General features: G+C 44.7%; 4 protein-coding genes across 6 annotated transcripts; 2 read left to right on the top strand and 2 right to left on the bottom strand.

Annotated features, from left to right (window-relative positions):
• Window positions 1–456: 456 nt before the first annotated feature.
• Window positions 457–3,054, top strand: LOC311027810 (uncharacterized protein). Its single transcript, XM_084031976.1, has 2 exons — window positions 457–805; window positions 1,264–3,054. Exon 2 carries the CDS (start codon window positions 1,284–1,286, stop codon window positions 1,650–1,652), a length of 369 nt encoding a protein of 122 aa, XP_083888102.1. The 5' UTR covers window positions 457–805; window positions 1,264–1,283; the 3' UTR covers window positions 1,653–3,054.
• Window positions 3,055–3,181: 127 nt separating this feature from the next.
• Window positions 3,182–10,878, top strand: wipf3 (WAS/WASL interacting protein family member 3). Of its 3 annotated transcripts, none has more exons than XM_084033064.1 (8): window positions 3,182–3,606; window positions 5,393–5,508; window positions 6,022–6,163; window positions 7,011–7,172; window positions 7,262–8,065; window positions 8,712–8,849; window positions 9,395–9,499; window positions 9,587–10,878. In XM_084033064.1, exons 2-8 carry the CDS (start codon window positions 5,431–5,433, stop codon window positions 9,625–9,627), a joined length of 1,470 nt encoding a protein of 489 aa, XP_083889190.1. In that variant the 5' UTR covers window positions 3,182–3,606; window positions 5,393–5,430; the 3' UTR covers window positions 9,628–10,878. The 3 variants fall into 3 exon arrangements, with proteins under 3 accessions (XP_083889190.1, XP_083889191.1, XP_083889189.1); XM_084033065.1 differs by having other exon boundaries at window positions 3,183–3,606; window positions 5,414–5,508; window positions 9,398–9,499; XM_084033063.1 differs by having other exon boundaries at window positions 3,183–3,606; window positions 5,414–5,508.
• Window positions 10,879–10,928: 50 nt separating this feature from the next.
• LOC311028469 (peptidyl-prolyl cis-trans isomerase FKBP14-like) lies at window positions 10,929–13,396 on the bottom strand. Its single transcript, XM_084033068.1, has 4 exons — window positions 13,188–13,396; window positions 12,334–12,485; window positions 11,724–11,851; window positions 10,929–11,441 (listed from the first exon to the last, which is right to left on the bottom strand). The coding sequence occupies exons 1-4, from the start codon at window positions 13,379–13,381 to the stop codon at window positions 11,283–11,285; spliced, it is 633 nt and encodes a 210-aa protein (XP_083889194.1). The 5' UTR covers window positions 13,382–13,396; the 3' UTR covers window positions 10,929–11,282.
• A 174-nt stretch (window positions 13,397–13,570) lies between these two features.
• On the bottom strand, window positions 13,571–21,767 carry LOC311028468 (uncharacterized protein). Its single transcript, XM_084033067.1, has 18 exons — window positions 21,386–21,767; window positions 20,713–20,827; window positions 20,516–20,625; window positions 20,241–20,360; window positions 19,981–20,025; window positions 19,809–19,835; window positions 18,555–18,626; window positions 18,390–18,452; window positions 18,278–18,304; window positions 18,150–18,194; window positions 17,773–17,808; window positions 17,620–17,700; window positions 17,207–17,303; window positions 16,977–17,116; window positions 16,740–16,859; window positions 15,939–16,068; window positions 15,092–15,194; window positions 13,571–14,437 (listed from the first exon to the last, which is right to left on the bottom strand). The coding sequence occupies exons 2-18, from the start codon at window positions 20,807–20,809 to the stop codon at window positions 14,368–14,370; spliced, it is 1,383 nt and encodes a 460-aa protein (XP_083889193.1). The 5' UTR covers window positions 20,810–20,827; window positions 21,386–21,767; the 3' UTR covers window positions 13,571–14,367.
• Window positions 21,768–23,810: the final 2,043 nt, after the last annotated feature.

Below are 23,810 nucleotides of genomic sequence, written 5' to 3'. Positions count from 1 at the left end.
GTAGTGTCCGCGCAGGGTCTCATTTACACCATGATGCACACACACACACACACACACACACACACACACACACACACACACACACACACACACACACACACACACACACACACACAGGCTACTGGGAGTCCAAAACCGGAACATAATTTGGCTCCCTGGCTTGGGTTGGGTTCAGGTGATACAAAGGGCCTTCTCTCTCTCTCTCTCTCTCTCTCTCTCTCTCTCTCTCTCTCTCTCTCTCTCTCTCTCTCTCTCTCTCTCTCTCTCTCTCTCGCTTTATTTTTTTTTTTATCTGTCACTGAGGAAGCACACGTTCCCATGGGGCATGTTCCTTAGCAACCACAAGCCCCGCCTTAACATCGCAGTGGCTTCACCTGAGCGCGTGCTCACGTGACAGTCCCCCGAGCGTTCATCCAATCAGGAGTGAGGACAGGTGCACCGAGAGGAGAGTTTCGGAGGCGGAAACCTGCCGGTTCAGTGTTAGAAAGTCGCTCCTTATAAATGTGTCAATTCATCCGTATTATTCACGATAACTGCAGGAGAACAGCGGAGGGATTCGACGAGAGTCAGCGGAGAAAAAGGGGAAAGTTTTTGTTGGTGGGAGATGTGAGGAAGCAGCTGGCTCGTGCGTAAAATGGATCCTGCTGCTGCGACCCCTCAAAGGACTACTGTCACATTTGTGTTCCACCACTGAAGAAGAAGAAGACGACACTATCCCGTCCTGTGGATTTATATCTCAGGACGATCACAAGTGTGACATTCACGCTTTTCATTGGGCTCACTACACTCCGCTGCTGTAGCTCAGGTGAGTGTTTATGTTGGCTTTTTTATTTATTTTTTTTGCGCATAGTTCACCTGTGAATCACAGCTCGCTCTTCTGTTCTTTACAACTCATTAAACCAGTTTTACAGAGAAGGTAAAAATGGTTACACTGGTTATTCTTAGGATTAGTTGGTGAGAAGTTATGTCACTTGTGGGAAATGGTTAAGAGAAAGAAGAAATATGCAACAGAAAATAGGATTTTGTGATGATTATTAGGGCGATGATGAAGATGTGGAGCATGATAATATAAGAACGGTGATGTAATGACATGACAGTAGGCCTATTAGAGACATAGCTTTTAAAGGGATAATTGATGTTTTACTAGAAATTAGAGAGTGATGTACATCTGGAGCCAGATCAGGTGAAATTACATGTCTCAAAATGATACTGGTGCAGAGGGGGAGATGTCAGCTGAATGATGGTTTCTGTCCCCTGTTCCAGTTCCTCTCCCCCAGTCAAGGATGACCGAGAGGGTCCCGTGGTGGAAGGCATTCCTGCCAAAGAAGAAGAGCGGAGGCTCCAAGGAAACCGCTTCACCCGGCACCTTTGACCCGGACTTTGACCCTTTTGCACAGCCCGAGAAGAAAAAGGAGCCCGCGGCCTCCAAGACCACCGCCGAGCAGTCCCTGTCCCAACAAGAGTCCAACAGGAGCTCCAGCGTCCACAGCGATGACACCTACGACGACTCGCACCTGGAGTCGGTCTTCAACGAGCAGACATGTCGCCGGAACATGAAGGTGTCGCGCTCGGGTCGGTTCAGGGAGAAGCGGAGGATGCGTTCGGGCCTTCCTATACAGGAGAAAGACACGGAGTGTGAGGACATGCGGTGACAATGAAGAGGAGCATATGATCAAAATATTTATATCAAAAGATGGTTGGAGAAAAGAAGAGGGATTTGAGTAGACGGCGATACTACATGCTGTTCAGGTGCACCAAGAGGTCAGCTGTATGTTGGTTACCATGCTGATCATGAAGATGACAAGGAGCATTCAACTTTTAGCCCAATGCAGGAATGAGGTTTTACATGAAATATTGGACATTTGGTCATTTGCTGTTTCTGGACTTGTGCCAGAAGCCCAAAGAAAACAAATCATAAATTCAAATTACTTGAAATGGATTTCTTCTGCAGAATGGTTATCAAACCATTTCACTCAAAATATCCCCAAATCAAAGCTCAAAAGAAGAGATACAGCACTATTGCTGTAAGCACTTAAGAGCCCAATATGCCATTAATGTCTCACGCTGTCCCTGATTCAGTCACGGACCTACAACCTTTTTAGAAAACACAATCCCAGAGTGCAATATTCTGTCAGTCCTCAACTTTAAGTGTGATATGCTCCAGGAAAACTATCATCCATAAGGTGTTTACATTATATATATAGTAAGAATAATATATGTTTAATGATGAAGGATAAATAATGCTCCATTTGTGAAAAATGTTGATTCTAAAGGGTTAGAAGGATGTTTATGAAGGTGTAAAGTTATATTATTATGTGTGAAAAGAAATCAGTTAGCAAACGAAGTAAAGGGATGCTTGCGTACAGCTTTTAGTCAGACGCACAACACTTACCAGCAAAATGTATAAAGTACTTTGAATGAAGGATGAAACCCAGCTTGTATTATGACATAATGGGCCCAATTGAAGTAAGAAGCTAATGTCCGTGATATCCAGCTGGATGAGATACGGCCGTGTAGCTAATGAAGTATGATCCAGAAGTAGTTTGCTTTGCAGGGCTACCGTATTTTGGACCACCTGTGAATACTTAAATGAAGGTAAAATATGAGAAGTGAGTCTGAAGAGCGTGTTGCATCTGCATGTGTCTTGAGAAATGTGTCTTCAAGCAGACGCTGCTGGAAGAGAGACTAGAAAAACCAGACATTTTACAGTTCGTGGATCGCTAGACACTCACAAACACAAAAGACAATGTGCTCTTAAAAACATAAGCCATGCACTCGGTGACTCATCATCCCTTCACTGAGGCGACGTGTGATTGTCACATTGTCTGCAAAAAAAAAACACAATTACAATGAATTAGTGCCATGCATGTGAAGCGTCTGTGGTGTCAAATTCTCAGTCACTGTTGAGATGTGTGTGTTTATGTAACAGGGTTATGACTGATGCGTCATTTGCGGCTATAAAATCACAATGTGGCTTTCAGATGTAATGCATTAGAATCCAATTGTCAGCTCGTTGGGTGAAACAGATATTTTGATATTAAAGTCACACCTTTGAAGGAAGAAGGCCTGTACTGTCGTATTTTCAACACAAGGGGGCGAAAATGCTCAATCATACAGCTTAAAAATCACTAAAATACACCGCTAATATAGAAACGTGGGGGTGCAGACCTCTTCCCCTCCGGTTCTCATAACTACACGGTCTTTGTTGTTCCTACAGGTGTTATTCAAGGTGAAGGAAAGTTTCTTGGTAACTTCAGCGCCCCCGCCTCTTCCATTGGTCCGTGGTGAGTGTGGGGCGGTAAGGTGTGGCCGTGCACTCTTCGCCTCCTGCAGCGCGCGCTCACGAGTGATTTCACGACAGAGAGACCATTGTGCACGACCACCATCGCATGTCGTCTGCTGCTCCGGGGAAGTGAAATGAAACGTGTGTGGAAGTTTTTGCAACGCAAAGTTTAGTTGCTGTCAGCCGAGACGCCGGGGACGCGTCGTCCTCACCGGACTATAAATAACGCCGCGGAGAGAGCGCGCTATGAGGTCAGTGTGCCGCGGCCCGTATCACTGAAGCGCTCTCTCTGCAAACAGGTGGATTTCGGATACTTGGTGAAGGTAAGACAACGTTGCGGTCTGTAATGAATGCTCACTTGTATTTGACATGTTGTTGTTATTCTTTTTTTAAGCACCGTTTCTTATTACTGTCTATCCAAAGGCATGACGCATGAAGTGTGTCAGGGTTTATTTGTTTCTGTTTTAATAGATTGGTCTTTGAGATGCAGTTTTGTTCCCACTCTCTACTTAAGAGAAAACAATGCAGTATAGTATTATACTGTAGTAATTTGGTCATATCAGTTCAATTAATTTCACAAAAGTTACAGATACATTTTTGTTTTATTTCCAAGTTTAACAAAAAAACAATAGACAAAGTTTTGGAGATGCACGTTTGATGAATGTGACAAAATAAACATGAGTATAAAAGTAATACATAAAATAAAGTATTGCTATTTATTTCATGTTTTATGCATGGACACAAATACCTATTCCTTGCCAAATCAAACTCATAGAGACATAAACATTGTAATGTGTTATCCTTAGACTTTGAGGGTAGTGCTGCATGAAAAGTACTGTCAACACAGATATCCCCTGATTTGCTACTGGGAGCTCTGAGACCCCGAACAGAACTTTACAGCTACACCCTGTCCATGATTCATTCAACAGAGATTCAGTATTACGGCATCGTCAAGTCAGTAAGGGTTGGGGCTCCATGGTCTGTGTACTTTCAAATAAACACTGTAGGAATCCCTTGTTAAGGCTGCAGCAGTGCTTTCGCGTGTGTTTGTGATCTTCTTTGATTCAGGAAAAATAGGACGTACTACAGGTCAAAGAAAAACAGCTGGTGTGAGAAGTGCATTTCCAGTCAGTGTCCCCTCAGCTAACCAGTGTTTTACAGAGCTACTGTACACTGGCGGTGTCCAAGAGGCTGCTTGACACCGATATGAAGATAGAAATAGCAACGGAGGACAGTCTGCCAGTCACATAGACGGGAGGCCTCGTACACACACACACACACACACACACACACACACACACACACACACAAACATAGACAGACAACAGGGACAGATACATAGAGATTCAACAAAAACACTTTCTATTCTGTGTTCGACTAAATTGCTCAGGAAGAGCATGTGCAAATTCCACAGAGAACCAAATGTGCACAATCCTCGGGCTGTTTTCAGTCTTTCACAGCCGCGCAAGACAACTCGTCAACAATTCATGATGCCAAGAAAGTCGCCCGGACGTCTCGACGACTGTCGTTGGGGATCATGTGCTGCCAGTTACGTGCAGAGGTTGAAAGACGCCGACATAATCCTGGACACGAGCTCGTTCCCTGGAAAGTTTGATGTTTGGCCTCCGGTGCTTATCACTCGGATTACTGAGCCAGTTGCTCCTGATGACAGGACCGCTAAGCATCCTGTTTCATGTTCTGTGTAATGTCGAGGGGGGGGAAACAGCACAATGTGTGTGCTCGCTATTTTCCTGTGGAGTTTCCTCTGCGTGTTTTCCATTCACTTGCTGCAGTGGAGGCCTCTGGACTCTGAGCGACTGAAGGGTAGGGGTCCATTACTTGTCACACAACCGTCTCCATTGTTCCTCGCCCGAGTCCCACCACAGGGCATTGTGGGAAGGACAGGAGGACATTTTGGGGGGGAGGTTTGGATGTGTCACATTTCTCTAGACAGGATGGAGCACTCTCTGTTTCCTGTTTTGCACCTTCCTGTCCAGGGAAGAGGGTCGGAGGTCATCGAGCCTTCGCACAGAAGCAGCTTCTGGAAAAGAAAGTGTCCAGTGGCTGCAGAGCATGAATTGGATGGTGACTGTTTGTTTTCACTTATAGGGTATGCATTGTCTTCTGCAGGTAGCTGAGGCCTCAGCATGCCAGCTCCTCCTCCCCCACCACCTCCCCTGGCTCCTCCCCCACCACCGCCGCCGCCCAGCATTGCCCTGCCACAGGTAAACTGTCTTTCTCTAACTCTCTCTCATGCAATTAAACAGTCACTCCTTCTCACTGACCCTCAACCATCACCTGCAGGTTATTTGCATTATTGATTGAGGTAACACACACACACACACACACACACACACACACACACACACACACACACACACACACACACACACACACACAGGAGGACAGACAGCAGACTCTCCGTAGAGTGTCATGTTTCCACAGCAGGTGCTCAGTGTCCTCATGTTAAATGAGTCGGCGCTGCCAGCGAACGAGGCTGTAGCACACATCAATAAACCAGGGTAGCAGCGCTTCTCCTCTCTTCATGAATCCATCACGAAAAGTTATCTGCCACTTCCTGTTCCTCTTCTTCCTCCCTCCGCTCTAACGTGTTCCTCTTCACCTGTCCCAAACCCAAAGATATTCATTTTACATTCACGTGAAATGGAAACATACCTAAAGGGTAAAGCACTGGTCACTGTTACATAAAAACTCTTTTCTTTGCCTCTGTGTGACAGTGTCCATCCGAGCCTCCTAAGCTCCCATCTGGAGGAGGAGGAGGAGGAGGAGGAAGGTGTGCCCTGCTGGCTGACATCCAGAAAGGAGCCAGACTCAAGAAAGTCACGCAGGTCAATGACCGCAGTTCCCCCACCGTCCACAGTAAGAGCAACGTCCTTACTATGCTACATATATGCACATCTGGTGTCTCTGACTAAGTCAGGTAATTCTCTCAGTGGAGCTCAGAGGAAGTGGGTTCAGTGATGTGTTTGTGTGTCAGGATGCATTTATTGTAGTAGATCATTGGCAGTATGTTGGTTCTCTTTGACCTGTATTGAAGACACACAAACACACACACACACACACACACACACACACACACACACAAGCAACTGGTGATTTCAGGAAGGAATGTCCTACAGCAGATAAGGATGCAGGCAGAATAGGAAACTACTGTTGTATATACAAGGCCAAACACAATAGACAAGACATTGTATCGGCAGTATACTACAAGATTTATTAAAAAAAAAATCATCTTTATGTATGTTATGTTTTTGTGGCAAACGGTATTTTCAAGTCTGTGTGCATTCGATGCTGGATCGTTGAAATATGGATGTCAGCGTATGTAATGATAAGGATTTGTTCATTCAGTGAAGGAATAAGCTTAACTTACATGTAAATAGTAGCTGACAGATTGTCAGTTTTGATGGATGCAGCCATGCCAGTTGAAACAGACTGCTTTGTTACTGAAAGGTGTGTTGTTGGCCCTCAGGGAGATCAGGTGATTTGGGCGGTGCAAAATGTATTCATGTTTCTGACTGAACTATGGCATCTTTATGTCCTTTCAAAACTAAGAACAAAATTCCCACGACTAGATCACCTGCTGAGGAAACGAAAGACTCTTAAAATGTTAATGAACATGTGATAAATATATAATGATTAAAAACACCAAATGGAGCGATGTCATTGTCATTGATCGTTTGTAATGTGTACATGTGTCGTTCCCCAGAGCCCAAGGCTGACACTGGAGATGCACCCGGCAGCGTTGGTGCTCCTCAGGGCTCATCGGGAGGGGTGGCACCCATGGGACAGACCTTAGGTGGGCTCTTTGCAGGAGGGTTCCCCACTCTCAGGCCGACAGGACAAAGAGACTTAGCAAGCAAGACCCCAGGTTGGTGCAAAGTGTCTTGCTCTGACTAAATCTGTAATAAATATACTTGTGCTGATCATCGAACTGACTTGTGTGTGTGTTTGTTAAAGTGTCACGATCGAGCTCCTCCGCCTCGATGAAGCCTCAGTGGAACCCCCCGACGCCGGCAGACCCCAGCAGCATCTCTGAGCCTCTCAGGACGGCGGAGCTCCGGACCTCCGTCCACCGTCCACTCGCTCCCTCACCCTCCGCTCCTCCGCCCTCCGCTCCCTTGCCCTCCGCTCCTCCGCCCTCTGGTCCTCTGCCCTCTGGTCCTCTGCCCTCCGCTCCTCCGTCCTCCGCTCCTCCATCTCCATCTCACGGCAGCAAGCACCCACCCTCTTTCCCTGCTTCCTCTCCCCCTCCGCATACACCTGCCCCTCCCTCAGTGCCTCCCCCGCCTCCCCCTCCCCAAGCCTTCCAGGACCGGCCGGCCAATAGGCCGCCTCCTCTCCCCTCCTGCCCTCCTCCTCCACCTCCATCCCAAGTCACCAAACCCACGTGGCTCCCCATCCAGCACTCCTACCAAACCATCATCTCCCAGCCGTCTACCCCTCCTCCTCCTCCTCCACCTTTCTATCCTCCCTCTGCTGTTCCGGGAGACCGCTCCTCATGGTGCTTCTTCCCTCCGGCGCCATCCCCAGTCCACTCGGAACCTTCTCGGTTCCCCATCCTGCGGGACAGCCCACTGGGGCCTCCTCCCCCACCTCCTGCTCCCCCTCTCCCAACTTCTTTCATCCCCACATGCCCGTCCACCCTCCCCCCTCCACCACCCAAGGTGGCCGCAGTGCCCTCCCCAACCATGCGCTCTCTGCCTCCCTCATACCCCTGCAACGCTCCCACCCGCCGGCCGCCCGCCGTGCCCAGAAGTGCAGGTAGGTTGACATCAAAATGAGGAATTGTCTTTGTTCTCACCAGTGATCTTTCTGGTAAATTGAGAGCCGTTGTAAGGTGGCTGATAAAAAATAACCCAAGGCATTGAGATGATATTCACTTATGTCCAAACAAAGCAAAAAAAAAAAGAAAGTGATGGAGATGACGTAAAAAGGCACAAGAGGATGTATTTGAGAATTAGAAGCAGATGGATTTCCGTTTTTCATCTAATTTACAAATGAGGTTAAATGTTAGGGGTTGGGAGATGATTTTCAGGATACGAGGAAACAAACCCTGGAAATCAAGTTAGCAGATGAGGTGTTTCTTTCCAAGGTCAAGAATTTATGAGGGAAAACACAAGTAGAAATATTTCTAACTGTTAGTTGTGTGTTTCAAACGTGTCTGAAAGCTTCCCAGCAAGTATAGGTTGTAAACTGTGGCAGCTGTTCAGCTTGTTATTAAAGGGTATGTGTTGTTACCAGCATTTACAAATCAATGCTTTTTGCCTAAGACAACAAAAAGTGTGAATATACCGCTTGATGTCTCAGTTGTCATAAATAACATATTAGATTTGGATGTATGCTTCATATTGTATATTTTATTATTCATGTCCGACACCCTTCTGGCTCTTGTCACCCTTGGCAACAGGTGTGGGTCGGCTGGCTCCTCCTCCAGCTCCCCCGGCACGTTCCCCCTCCACCGAGCTGTCCGGCCGCATTCCTCCCCCTCCACCTCCACCTCCCCTGCTTCCATCAAGTCTCAGGAATGGACACCTGCACAGCCTGGGCGAGTGAATCTTACTGTTATATAGCTGACATTTTGGAAGGCCTTTAGTGGACTTTAAGCATAAAAAAAAACTAGTTTAATTGGATTTTATTAGGCTACTAATATTATTTTCAACTTCATTCAAATAAGGGCAAAATAATTCACCACAACACTATTACAATATCTATCAGTAAGTTTATTGTAGTTTTGTTTCATTTTTGTCTCATGTGGTATGTAGGTGTAGAGAGAACTTGTAACCACAACTGTAAAAAAACGGGATTTAAGAGGCGCTGTGTTATTTAAACGATATTATCATAAGTGTATTATTAACATGAAATCAACATTTAATATTTTAAATATCAGTATATCACAACACCCGTAATTCAAATAGTTCCTATCCTTTTTCTAACTTAATATCTTATTCCCTACAACATCATTAGAAGTAAATTAGATCTTTTGTGTGTTTTCAAAATAACAGCTGGAAAAGGTGAAAGATAAAGAAATGTCCCCATGACAATATGGACTCCTGCATTTAAAGTAACGGCTGGTCTTTACTCTACATCTAGCAGATGATTTTGAATCCAAGTTCCAGTTCCACCCCGTAGAGGACTTCCCCCCTCCCGATGAATTCAAGCCTTTTCCTCGGATCTACCCCAGCAAAGAAAACAGAGGTAGCACCACAATACATGTTGCTGTTTCTCAACTTCACAGATGACTTCACTATCTTCTATTGAGTTTGTCTTTCCTCTCTATTACAGTGAACCACAAACCACCTGGGATTAGGACACACCTCAGATGAGTCAAGCCCCCACCCCCCACACACACACACACACACACACACACACACACACACACACACACACACACACACACACACACACACACACACACACACATCAGGCAGACTCAGTCCCCCTCCTCTTCATGACAATAACATTACTGTCATGGTCGTATTTGGTTGCAGGCTCTCTCTCTGTGTGTGTGCGTGTGTGAGAGTGTCCAGCGGGGTCCCGCCTTATACTGTGACCTCTGACCTTTTCCAGTGTGGAATGTTTTGAATGTGTGTGAGGAGGAGGGCTCTCCCTACTCATAAGTTACATACAGACTCTGCACACAAACAGTGTCCTGCAGTGTCTACATGCAGAACACAATATTTTGTCAAGTTGTCATCGGCCTTTCTTTTGTTATGGCCGCCGTTAACAAGGAGACTGCATGTAATCCTCCTGTTAAACTGAATGTGAAAAGATGTGAATATCTGGAACCCCTTTACCCTGGGGTCCATAGAGTGGTGCTTTGCTTTTGTTCATGTAATTATGTTTTTATAAGTAACAAATAAACCCATACAACTGTAGAAGAGAATACACCGACATTTTAGAAACGTGGCTTTGTTGTAAGTTACACTGAGATGTTATGAATATATAATGAATGAGGTTTCAGGTTCCCTTTCTCACTGTATTAACCAATACTAACACCCGTGAAGACAGTGCCACCTGCTGGTTCCATGTGTAGTATTTCAAAGTGTGACCACCAAATAAACCACAGTATTTTTGTTTCAACAAGTTGATTTTAGTGAGCAATTTATTGTAAAAAAGATCATTCAAAGCTACCTCAAACAGAACAGTCACTCTCATATTGACTTTAGTCTTGATGTGTTAACAATGAGAAACCCTGAAGCTGTAGAAACCGCCTGCCTAGGTTCAAGTCAGATCATTTTCTGGTTTCAGACTTAATATGTGCAATATGTCAAAACAACCTCCGGCATGTTGTTAAAAAGCAGCAGGTACAGTTAATCACCTTGTTTTTGGATTGAAGCACATTTCTCAGTTGTCACATGTCAAACAGGAGTCACTAATAAACACCAGAGCCTGTGTATGCTGGTTTACTAGTGTAAAATGAAAGGGAACGGTTATGATCTTTGTCAGACTTGTTTTCCTGCGATGTCAAGTCTTCATGGCTGCCATGGGAAAGGTTCACATTTTCATTAAATCAGGTTTGATTGTTAATTTGTTTTGTTCTCTGAACAAATGGACTGACTTAATTTCCATTAAGGTGGATTTCACAGCCAAATTTAGGAAATAATCTACTTGCATTGCCTGCCCAAAGAATGAACTGCAACTACAACAAGAATCCAAAAGTACTCTGTTTTAATAATGCACTGGATTAAGTTACTATTAAGAAGAATTGCCATGAAATTTGTATTCAGTAAATGACCACATTTCATAATAATCTGACCTACCTCCGTATGCAAGACGGGGTGGAATGGGCTCTTTTGGAAGCAAACACACAAAACATTCAAAAAAGTACAAAAACACTGAAAGTTGGCTCAAAGCTCACCACACAGCTTCACACAAGAGGAATTTACACGTCACACACCAGATAAACACGATGCTTCCTTAAAAGTGAAAAACGGGAAGACACTAGATGAGCGAGTGGTTTGTGGGACCGGTAGAGACTTTAAAGTTCATCGTGTTTGTAAGTAAACTCTCTGGAGGATATGAAGCCGTCTTTGTTCTCGTCCTCTTTGACGAAGATGTCCTCCACCATGTTGGCATGCAGAGTGTCGTTGGGAGGGTAGCCATGACGCTCAAACTCTTTCCTCAGATACTCTTTCACCTGGGAGATTGAGAGCGAGAGCGTTGGATTATTAGTGAGGCAGGTTGATGAAGCTTCTTGTGTACTGTGTGGAGACGGATTAATAAATCAAATTCCAGTTAAATCCTCCAATTAGCAATTATGTCAGGAAGGGGCCCCGCATATCAGACATGTATTATCTCTGCCTCAACTGAGATATCATCTTTCTAGTTGGTGGAGGGCTATACGCAGAGTGACTGATGTGTTTGTAGCAGTGGTTCAATCTGAGGGTATTTTTTTTTTTTAGGACACCGTTGCGTTTACCTCATTCTTGGAGAGCCTCCAGTCATCGTTGAGGTCCATCTCCTGGAAGGACTCGTGTGACCTCGGTCCATTTCTGATGTCAAGCAGCTCGATGACAAAAGTCAGTGTGCTCTCAGGTGGGATCTTACCTGACGAGACAACACCACAGAGCAAGAGGTCACCTGTGAGAATGCTTCAGTTTGGAGAAAACAACTGGTTTGGTTGGTGATGCAGAAATGTTACCCATACAACAAATGTTGAAAGTGTTAATGAAAAGCAGAAGTTGGTTGCATTATTAGTCACATCAAGTCATTCAAGTTTTTTGTGAGATAAGTTAGTTAGATGCAGAAGAGACAGGTATTATTGGTTAGGGTGGTGTGGGTGTGCTTACCAGGACAAAGCATAGCATTGTTCACATGCTCCATGTTGAGAAAAAGTGGACTAATATTGCTGAATAAAACCTTTATTCAGTGTGGGAGTCCTAGAGAGCTATTCAAAACAAGACAGACAAGTATAATATACATACATGCATAACACACGGGATAATAGTGCACATTTTCTAAAGGAAGACAGAACTGTGTTTCTGCATATCGGCATGCAGACTGCATGCATATGGACAATGCTGCAGTACCTTTTCCTTCCTTCCCATAGGCCAGGGCTGGAGGTATGACAAGTTTCCTCTTCTCTCCAGAGCACATGTCCTGCAGGCCTTTATCCCAGCCCGTGAGCACTTCTCTAATGCCCAGTGTAAACCACATCGCATGCTTGTCGCCGTCAGTTCGACTGGGGCACAAACACACATACGGGTGGAGAGTTAGAGGTCTGACAAAGGGACCAGACAGAGGCCACAATCATGAAAATGAGTGGAACACCCCTTTGTTATGAGGCTAACTCTGACTGTAATTTCAAAATGATAAAAAAAATCACGCTGTCCTCTATGGTTTAAGGCTTCAAGCCTGTTTGACCTCTGACCCAACAGCTATGTCAAGGTGTCCTGGTCAGGAGTCCACTGGAAGTCAGTAAAGACAAAGACTACACAGGGGTTTTAATCAAGACTACAACTTACTACTACTAAACTCAATTCACAGAAATATTCACAGCTGTTTTTATTTAGATGTTGAGTTTTTCAATTGCATATTTTACTAGAGATTCAGAGATGAACATCTCATGACGTTTGTCACATAAAAGGTAAACACTAGAGGTAAGGGAGAATATGTTCCTCCCATTTGGCTGAACTGACCCTTGAAAAAAATGTTGTGTCACGTGACCCTCCCTGATGGACAGAGGCGTCACCAAGGAGATTGGACACGCGTGCACGCCGGAAGGGCAAAGCAAAATAGCATTCCGTGGTCTAAACAGTGCAGTGAAGGAGAGTGAATATGGCTGAACACGGTGAGACGGTAACTCTCGTTATGAACTGTGCAGGAACTCCCGACACTAGCTGTACCGTCACACCGTTTACCCCTACCACGTCACCACACGTACCTGGTGTAAAACAGCGTCCCATTCTCGAAGTATCCCTCCTGGTGCACGAGCAGCATGTCTCCGTACTTGGATTTCCGGTGACAGAGGAACGGTCTGTACTGAACTTCTATCTGGACGTCGGCTTCGGGCAGCTTCCCCGCGCTGACGGCCATCAGCAGCGGGGAGAGGAGCCAGCTCAGCACGCTCAGCAGCATGCTGCCACGCTGCAACCAGGAAAGTGACGGACGGCTCACCCAACTGCTGCAAGTTCCCAGCAACAGATGCGCGTGCACTCGGTCTCCTCTCTACGTGGCAGTGACGTATCATCATACACATGTTGATTTCCTGATTGGTTGCTTCTTCTTAAAATAAACCCCGCCCACAGACACTCCCTCTCACAGATCCTCGTTGTAGGCCCTAATCTTTATTAGTGTACACTGTTTTTTTTTTTTAATGAACTTTACATGCAGGCAGATTAGACACTAATCATACTTACTGGATTCATTTTTGGATTAACTGTGATGTAAATGAGCATGTTTTCTCTCGTTGTTGTTGCGGTATGACATTCGTTTTCCTCCTGTCGGGTATTTGAACATTCACTGGTTAAAGCAGTCCACTGTGCACTGAGACACATTTACATGCAACATCACAGCATTGCACTTCATAAATACACGTTTCCTAATACAATGCACAGGAATAAACACATTTACACACCCCTGATTTGCGCACTACAATATATATACTATTAATTATATAATTGTCTCTTTTTTTAAATCTCATTCTCGTTATAAAATAAATTCAGAATAAATTCAGAACAAATTCAGCTTATTTCTGCATTAACAGTCAGCAAGTCATACACATTGTAACTATTTCATATGATCATTAAAATGTTCCCCACCATCGCCGATGTCCATAACAGTGCTGCAGCCAATGGAGTGAAAGTAACATGGAGCTGCTCCCTGAGGCCAGTAAAAGCAATTGAACCTCCAGCGGAGACATTCGATTCAAAGCTGACTCCCATGACTTTTCATGGCTCAGAGCAGGCTCAGGAACATTCCTTCAGGACCCTCTCTCTCTCAGTCCATCAGTTATTTTTTAAGGGCTGAGACTTCAGTAGAAATCGGAAGTATAATCCCCATGATCAGAAAGAGGAATTGCAAAGCTGCAATCTGGCCATTTTTTTCTACTTCACTTTTCCACCTCAGGTAAAATACTTGCAACCAGTTGAATCAATGAGGCATGAGTCAGTGCATCTGAGCTGCCCAAAGGACCTGCAGAAACACGGAAAAGTATTTTTAACATGCGCAATTTAGGCCATACACAACATTTAGGAAAATAGACAGGAGGAAACAGCCAGCCGGGCTGCCGACACACATCTAATATTGCTAATGAACATATATTTTGTTTGTTTGATGTGAACAAAAAACAAGATTTTAAGATGATAAATTGTGTTTATACAGGCAGTTGCATGCAGGAATTTTTTCTCTCGGCAGTGAGTTTCAGGAAGTCACAGGATTTGTCCGTTTTTGTAGAGATTAAACAAACAAGAAATAAAGTCTTAAGTGAGCTTGAGGTGCTGGTAGCCATTGTTTAACCTGAGCTTACATAGTATTAAGCTTCTCAACTCTCAAAGTATTGACCTAGCCGAGTATAACTCAAGCAAGTTGTGTGACTTAGGCATCTAAAACACTGTGCATTAAGTGGCCCCAAGATAATGCACAATCATCTCTGGATGGTTTCAAAGACATCACAGTAAAAGTGACCTTTACAATCCTTGGATGGGTGCAGTATAAATGTGCTACTGATTAAAAAGGAACTGCATGGTGCTTTCTTGGCATAGATTCCAAGATCTATAGCAGCCAGGCGCACCTTAACAAATGGGCATACAGTGTATGTTTTTGTACGCATGCTGTCGGTCGACATACCCGGGAAGATAGGATTTGCAGGTCTGATAAGCGAAGTCCTTTCCGTCACACTCCTCAATGCCTTCATGTCGGTAGCCGTCTCCACAGTAGGCCCACTTACAGTCTGAGGTGACGAAAGGGAAACAGGAGGAGAATGTAGCGGTGGCAGAGTTAGGAGAGAGCAAGGGAGAGACGTTACTGATTGCTTTGGCACTCCGGTGTGTTTCGGAGATGCCAATGCAGCATTTTGCCGCTAATTTAATTGAACGGAGGGGAAGAGAGAAGTGACGCGATGGCAGGACGAGAGGGTGAGATTAATGAAAGATCAAGGAAAGGTTTCACAGTGTGCACTGCTTTTATCCTCTCTCTCTCTCATGTGGGTTCAGACTCTGTGTGGTGCCCTATAGGGCATCTCATGAGCAGCTGGGTGTAAAACAGCATGGTGGAGTTTGTGCAGCAAAAAGCCTAACCTTAACCTATTATATAGTATATAGTTCCATTTATTCCGTTTAGTTTATTTTTGACTTACATAAATCATTTAAAAAAAGGTAATTCTTGATCAACTATATTACATTAACCTACATAAAAGCAAATGGAACTCAATGACAGTAATAAATCACCATTTTCTTCACAGTCACATGTCATTGCAGCGTAAAGACATAAGGTGTAATTGATCAAATTAAGTATAGTCCCATTCTATAAAGTGTCGCATCCATCCCATTGAGCCAGCATGCACAATACCAGTACCCCAGCCCACCTAAATGGAACCGTGCCAAAACTAATGGTATTAATTAATTACCCTGCATTGATATGTCAAAATGGCCTATAAACATTGTGTTCGACCTTGACAGTGATGCATGTAACTCACTGAGACAAGCATCTGTGACGATCTGGTTTCCATCATCACACTCCTCTCCATGCAGGGCCTGGACCTTCCCGTCCCCACACACACCAACTCTGTCCGGGACTTTCTCTGTGGACTGGAACGGCTGGAAGGGCTGGACAAGTTGTAGGAAAACAAAAGCTCACTTGGCATTAAAGGCACTTTTTGATGCTAATCGGTTAATCGGTGTGCAATATTATCATTATGTTTATTATGGCACCACACAAGTGAAATCTATTCCATCCACAGAGGTAAAATAAAACATTTTCCTCCCATCGTCAGGACATTGTCGTTTTATATGAGCGCAATATACAAGAAGGCCCATCCTTCTCCGCATCCGAGTCAAAATCATTAACCCTGCCAACCTTCCATCAATCTCTCATCAGCAATAAACTTAATTCTGCGAAGAAGTACTAACCAATCAAAGGCAGAGTATGTTGGCTCTCCAAGAAAGGGGGGGGGGGGGATCAATCAAACTACCATAAATAACAGGCTGCGCAACTGCCAGTGGCTGTGAAAGAGGTAATTTGGCATTGGGATTAGAGGGCACTTCAACACTTCAAAAAGCTGTCCTGCACACTTATTGCTAGCGTGCTATTGGCTAGCATGTGACACGCGTGCCTAAGGTTGCCCACCTCTGGTATGACACATTTCGCAATGTATTTAGGCTAAAACTACCCTTTTTTAGGTGGAAAAAGTAAATATTTTATGTAACCTGGTGCTCATTTGAAAATCTGTACTGTTGCAGCTCAGTACAGCAATTCCATAACACTCTGATGTTGTTACCTGTATGGGTTTCCATCCATCTTTATCTTTGAAGTAGAGCACCCTCTGATCCTTCCTGAATACTATTGTGTTGTCTAGACGTAGACGCTCCATCTCCTCATCACTGTTTACCACGAATATCTGGACAGACACATACAGGAGAAAGTGTAAGGCGAGTAATAATCGACTTGTGTGGACATGAATTGAATTATGACGGACATATTGTAAGGATGCTGTTTTAGGTGAGTGGGGTCTTACTGCAGGGACTTTATTGAGGCCGCCCCGTTGAGTGTAGCTTCCAAATGGAGCGTTGTTTGCTCCAACAGTGGAATCACAGTCACAGCGACCTGGTGGACCCGCGGGACCCTTCTCTCCTTTGTCCCCTACTAGATAGAGACCTGCAAACGAAATAATGGGAAGAAGGGTTTAACACACAGATGCCGACACTATATATAAGGCTGATTGTGCATGAGTGTGTGTTATTGTACCCGAAGCAGGTGGACCAGGTGGTCCTGGAAGGCCGTTTGGACCTGGGGGCCCTTGAGGGCCCATGACTCCAGAGGCACCGGTATGTCCCTTGGTGCCCTGTGCAAACCAGGCAACAGCCCAATATTAGAAAACACACACACTGAAGGTGACCTACAAGCCACTGCCACTCGTGCATAGCTGTGATAATCTGGTCTATGGAAAACACATGTGTGCGTGCATGTGTGTGTGTGCACAAGTCTGTAGGCTGAGAAGATCTAAGATGCCAAAGACCCTGCAGCCCCTACAGAAGTCTATACTTAGAGCTGGACGTGGAACTTGAATTAGGCGGCGGGCGCTCTCAGAGCAGAGTGCACCACACCCGGGTGAAGGGATGTTGTGAGGATTCGCATCGTTCTTCCTCCAATTTCTGCACCTGTTTGCCTCTCTTCCCCGGCCGTCCAGTGGGTCCTCTCTTCCCTGCAAGTCCTTGCTCTCCATTTGGTCCCTGCTCCCCCTGGGAAAGGAGTTGAGGAATGATCAGTTTAAATGAGATTCTTTACTGTTGTCGTAATTGGACCATTCTTACCTTCTGTCCAAGCATCCCGGGCAAACCAATGGAACCCTAATTAGAGACATAACGAGAGCTTGATGTGAGGAAAGCCATTATCTCAGCAGAGTAGACACTCATGAACTGTTTAATGTTAATCTGTCTCCGTGATACGGGGCTCAAGAGAGCTTGAAATATCGAAAGAAAGTGCTATGAACCACTTTGGGTTCCAAGCAGTAATTAAGCAAACTGCTGTCGAGTTTTCCCACCTTTTTCAAGTCCATTACAACACAGCATGAGGTGAAGTGCTCATATTCAAAACACGCATAAATGGACTCTAAAGAATTGCATGACATAATATTTTCAAACACAATTTAAGGATCCGCAATAAAGGAAAATGAAATTTCTTCACCAACCTTATCACCCTTTGGTCCCGCTACTCCAGGTTCACCATAAACTCCCTGTAAAAAAGCGCAGCGCGAGAAATCAAATGAAGATTTAGTAGTTGTGACAAATGTGTGTGCTGTGAGAATATGGAACTTACCTTCTCTCCTTTGTAACCAGGCATACCCTGAAAAGAAGCATGAGGAATATATTTTTTTTCTGGCCAAGCATATACATAATTGTGTGTATGATGTTGTAAAGATGTGACTTACCTTTGTCCCTGGTGGTCCTCTCAATCCTGGTAATCCCATGAGTCCTGGATCACCTTTCTCCCCCTAAAAATAACCATACATATACGTGACGGTTCATATTGTACTTGTGATATGTTATATACATTCCTCTTGACAGTAGACCCAGAGTGATACCATGAGACTTACCTCAGGTCCCTCTGGACCGGGCCATCCTGGTAGTCCTTGTTTCCCTGGGAGGCCTGGAGCTCCTGTACGACCCTACAGACATACAAAAGCAATCAGTACCTTTTCTGCAAAAGTGTCAGGAAGCTGAGAGAGTCTCTGGCTTTAAATTGCAGGAAGGATTTTACAACAGACTCAATTTATTTTGAGTGTTAACAGTCTGATCTTCAATTAGTTCAACAGGCTTCTTCGCTTTCTTGCCAAGAGTTAAATTGACTGTCTACGTGGAATATATGAAGCTGCTGCCAGCAGGTGGCTAGATTGGGTTCGTTTAACATAAATACTGAAAACAGGCGTGAACAGCTTGCCTGGTTACAATCTTATCTTTACGAAATCCATGCTGAAAAAGTGTAGAAATTACAATTTGTGGTTTTGAAGCAGTATCAAACTGCCATGCAAGCTGAAGGTTTTAGGCCGAGTATTTCTTTGCTGGGTTTAGTCTGCAAACAACATTTTCCAAAATGTCAAACTATTTCTTTCAATTTTGAATGATTTCTGCTTTTGCACTTTGCTAAATATGCTGATGATCTACAACTGTAATTGTAAATACGCTTGTTAAAATAAATAAATATTGACAGAGGACAAAACCTTGCATGCATTTTTTGCACTGTCAATGCAACAGTGGATCCAAATGTATGTACACAGCAGCCTCACATCCCTGTGACACCTGGATGAGTTTCCCAGAGATGCTGCCATGCTAGCCGCATGCTCTCATTTAGCTGCCTGTCATTAAAACAGCAGCCTGTAGAGACACTGTGGACCTGCTGCTGTGTGGAGTGATTTATCACGGCGAGCAAAAGCACTTAGGAAGATTAAAGTGCAGAAGTGGAGTGCTGGAGAGCCTGGATCAGCAGGACTGGAGTCCAGTACGAGGGGCTAATGGAGCCAGGCCAAGGCAAGGAGGGAAAGAGAGAAGGAAAGAAGAGGGGGATGACGGAGAGGTGAGGAGCCGGAGGATGACTGGAGACATCCAGGGATGTGATCAGGCTTTGCTGCGCGGTTCGAGCGGCTACTGAGACTAATGCGGCATGACCCATTTAGCAGCTGCAGAGGATATTTTGAGCACATCAATAGACAAATCACATCACAGAGATTGAGGATGCACAGAGGGGACAACGGAGAGCGAAACCCAGATCCCATTATTCCAAGGACATGCGAGATGGGCCAGAGAGAGACGAGCGAGAGAAGGAGACGTGCAGGAGGGGAGGAGCGGCTCACCTTTGACCCCGGACGTCCAATTTCCCCCTGGTGAAGGACAAATGAGGGGAGAGAAGATGCAGCTCTTATTAGAGCAGGGAGGACCACAAGGACACACGCACAAATGCTTCTATAGCTAAATACATTAGAGGCATATTTCAAGAGCTATGAAGACAAAAACAGGAACACGAACCTTCTCCCCTTTTGGTCCTCTTATGCCAGGTAATCCACCTAGACCCTGAAAAATGACACCCAATTTAAATCCAACTCACATATTCCGATAGAGCATGGTACACAATCAATACTATGAAAGGGTTATTTTCATTTAACAATATTTCTTTAAATGGCTACAAAGTGCTCATTACACTGATGTCAGACTGAAGAGTGGTGCAGTGGTGCAGCCCCGGACGGGAGGTCTCAAATACTGTTTAGCATTTTGAAAGAGGGTCTTACTTCGGGGCCCTGGGGTCCTTGTGGTCCTGGAGGTCCAGGCGAACACCCGGGTATCACAGTTTTTTGTTTTTCCTGTACCTCTCCTCCAGAAACACTTGGCACTAAAACGCCAACACCATCCTTCAAATCAAATCCAAGAGAAAACTGTTTTAATCAGCGGCCTGTGAGCATACACATGTGAGTAAATGAGTGTATTCATGCAAGCAGACCTGTGTGTGTGTGTGTGTGTGTGTGTGTGTGTGTGTGTGTGTGAGAGTGTGTTTGTGAACACCTACGGGGCTGCCCCGCTTCCAAAGCTGAGGTGGTGGAGGGAAGAGCGGCGGCGGTGGAGGCGACGCGAGACAACAGGGGTCAAACGTCAACGGCTCGTCCAGAAACCTGAGAGCTGAGGGGGAGACAGGTTGCTGTGGTGATGCAACTCCTCCTGTTGTGTGTGACAGTCAGCCTCACACTACAATCACACACGTTTTACCTGAGCGGCCTGAGAAGATGCTGTCCATGTAAGAGTGACGGGCCCACGCAGCACACAGGACCATGTGGAAGGACACGGCCAGTTTGACCAGATCCATGCTGACGCTTTACTCTCCCTAAAGCAGGACACAAGCTGTCAGACAGACAGACACACAGACACACATACAGACAGACATGCACACACACTATTTCTGCTGAGCCCAATGCAGTTACTGGCAGCTGTCACCTTTCCTTACCCCCCCTCTCTCCTCGTAGCACAATAAACTTGTTGCAGCTCCACACTGCAGCAGATGCAGCCACCGCTGTAATTCCAGTACGCCAACCCCCCCTCAGCCTTGTGCCAGAATTAGACCGGAGGGGGGGGGGGGGGGGGGGGGGGGACTCATGCTTATTATGACTTCTGCCACTTTCAGAAGTCATAGTAACAATAGGAGTCCACGGTTGTCACAGGTTCGTTCACACAAACATTTCCCGTATGCTCATAATTAATCTGGTAGTGGATGCAGGAAGAAGAGAAGGAGCATCCTGTGTTCAGTCAGTCATTTATAATATCTGCATTAACATGGCCTCTATTCAGTCTAATTAAACGTATACAGACATGCCTCAATGCATTACAGAAGAGGCGTTACATGGAAGCGATGTCTTCTACATGCATGGCATTGAATGCACCTTACCTTCCACTTGAAATTGCGCTGCACTTGTAGACACGCAGTCTGGCGCTCCGCTGGGCTAAATGAACTGCGCGGTGTGCCGTCCCCAGACCGGCTCCTCTGTCATCTGGCGTGCCGTTAGCCAATCTTGAAGCCGCTAATAAATCTGATCCACTTATCGACCCGCTTCTCTACCTCCGCCGCTCAATCACAACACAATTGAGGAGGGAGGACCTTGTTTTCTCCCCGCGTTAAATGGCCAGCAGAGGCCACTGAGTGGAGCCAGGAGCACGGCGGCGGCGGCGGCTCAGTCCTGCGGGATCTGGATCAGAGGCTCGTGGACTGTTGTGTCTCCTGGATCGACTTCAGTGCAGAGAAGCTGGGACGGCACTCACATTTGCATGCAACACTCGCTTGGCACGTTTTATGTCCACAGTGGAGATGATGTCTCTTCAGCAGCGAAATGGCGCCATCTGCTGGATAATTTGGTTCACGGAAGAAATAATAGTAAAAACCCATCCATCCATCCAGGGGCGTCGATTGGTTATGGCAAGGTATGGCAGCTGCCACACCTTTGCTCCAGGGGAAAATGGTAATATTCGTTTTTTTAAATACATTTATGGAATTACTCTGTGTCAATTTACCCTGCCACTCACCTACCACGGCATTTACCGACAGCTAAAGTCAAACTTTGTCAGCTGAATTGGATCTAAAAGATGAAAAATGTGTGATCCCTCATAGTGAGCATAGAGACAAACTGTTATTCAATATCAAACTTTGGAGACTTTTGTACTGTAATGTAAAATCTTTATGCTCAAATTAAGATTATTATTTGATTTAGTTGTGGTGTTTATATACTTAAAGTATGACAAAATGTACAGTCTTCAATATTATGCTGTTTTTGTTCATGGTTTAAGACATTAAAAGCTGCTTTCACCATGTTTAACTCACATTCAAGGACTTATTGCCTCTACAACTGTGCTACATTTTAATGTTTCCGTGAGGCTAAATTCATCAGTAGCATTTAGTCACATATAAGTCTTTTGTAAATGGTAAAAAACACATTTGAATTGCCCTCCTGTGATGTTTACTAGTAGGATTTTAGGACATGAAGTACCAAAAACGACCACCAAAATCCCACCAATATCAGGATTTTAAAAAATCACTGCGACAAAAAGAGACAAAACACCCTCCACATTTTTAAATATGATTTTAACAAGAATATGATCTTTAAAAAAAAGTAAGTTTGGACCTGATACTTGTTGTCAGGTTTTTGGAATATGACTCTGAAGTTGGGCAAAGATGTGTTTACTTCCATTTTTGAGCCTTAATATCTGTGAAACTAATCATCTGAGAGAAACCATATTTTGTAGAATGTTTAAGCTAACACCAGAGATAGAGGCAGAAGTGATAGAAGTCTTATATCTGTAAAAATGGGACCTCAGCCACTCTTCAAATGTACTACTTTATTTCAACAACACACATTTTAAGTACCTACCATACTAGGTTATCATTGAGCTACACCCCTGATATTCCATGTCTGGAGGCATTTCATGAGAAAACTTTTGACAGTAAAGACCTAATATTTTGGATTTGTCCTATTAACAAGTGTGTCTTTGTACTTGAATTTTTTCAGGACATTCTGAGATGGTCAGGTGGGAAGATTTTCAGAAATTTGATGAAATGACACGGAATGACTCAGTAAGTTGCATCTCTTAAGGCAGGGTTCACAATGAATATTAAGTATAACAGAAGTATATTCTTAATGTACACGCTTTCAAGCACAAAAAATGTATCAGTACTCTTGGTGTGTGCAGTTTTATGTTTGTATAGGTTCATTGATGACTCAAATTGCCTGTGGGACCTGCCTTCGATGTCAGCTGGGATCGGCCAGTTAACTGACAGGAGAGGGCATCAGGCTTTATGTTTCTAGAACTGGGTTTATAGGCTAGTGTTAAGTTAAATCTTCAGAAAAAAAATCACCATAAGGCTTGAATGTAAGAGAGATTCTTATTATCAGTCTAAACCATGAAAGGATGCTCGGCCCCCTCCAACCTCCTCTCCTCTGTCTCCTCTCCTCCAGAGCCAGTTTTACCACCAAAAGCTCTCTGTTGCTGACATCATAGTTTCTCTCTGTGGGGGACCATTTGAAAGGGACTGTGGGTGAGGTTTTAAATGAACCTCCAGGAGAAGTTGGCAAAGCCCAGAAATCTTTGCAGTTCCCAAAATCAGAAGTTGGTGTCAAATAGCATTACATCTAAACATCAGAAAATACAAAAATAACTCATCAAACTCATTGACAGATTTAACACATCCATCCAGGTGAGGAGAGGTGCATCTAGAGAGAAAAGACTGTAAACTCCTGATATCCATCCCACATCATGTCATCGAGGCCGTGAAAACACACAAGACCTGCAGGAGAGTCCACGGTTCTCTCAATCTCTCCCTG

Source organism: Eutrigla gurnardus (genome assembly GCF_963514095.1).
Source record: "Eutrigla gurnardus genome assembly, chromosome: 17".
Lineage (NCBI taxonomy): Eukaryota > Metazoa > Chordata > Actinopteri > Perciformes > Triglidae > Eutrigla > Eutrigla gurnardus.
This window is presented reverse-complemented; position numbering and strand designations above follow the sequence as displayed.

Coding starts and splice junctions, on each gene's coding strand:
- wipf3 (XM_084033064.1), top strand. CDS start 5,431: ATGCCAGCTCCTCCTCCCCCACCACCTCCCCTGGCTCCTCCCCCACCA. Junction 6,164..7,010: donor CAGTTCCCCCACCGTCCACA/GTAAGAGCAACG, acceptor GTCGTTCCCCAG/AGCCCAAGGCTGACACTGGA. Junction 9,500..9,586: donor CCCCAGCAAAGAAAACAGAG/GTAGCACCACAA, acceptor TCTCTATTACAG/TGAACCACAAACCACCTGGG.
- LOC311028468 (XM_084033067.1), bottom strand. CDS start 20,809: ATGGATCTGGTCAAACTGGCCGTGTCCTTCCACATGGTCCTGTGTGCT. Junction 17,809..18,149: donor CGGGACCAAAGGGTGATAAG/GTTGGTGAAGAA, acceptor GTCTCTAATTAG/GGTTCCATTGGTTTGCCCGG. Junction 17,117..17,206: donor ACCTGGTCCACCTGCTTCGG/GTACAATAACAC, acceptor TTTCGTTTGCAG/GTCTCTATCTAGTAGGGGAC.
- LOC311027810 (XM_084031976.1), top strand. CDS start 1,284: ATGACCGAGAGGGTCCCGTGGTGGAAGGCATTCCTGCCAAAGAAGAAG.
- LOC311028469 (XM_084033068.1), bottom strand. CDS start 13,381: ATGCTGCTGAGCGTGCTGAGCTGGCTCCTCTCCCCGCTGCTGATGGCC. Junction 12,486..13,187: donor GGGACGCTGTTTTACACCAG/GTACGTGTGGTG, acceptor TTTGTGCCCCAG/TCGAACTGACGGCGACAAGC. Junction 11,442..11,723: donor GGAGGCTCTCCAAGAATGAG/GTAAACGCAACG, acceptor TCAATCTCCCAG/GTGAAAGAGTATCTGAGGAA.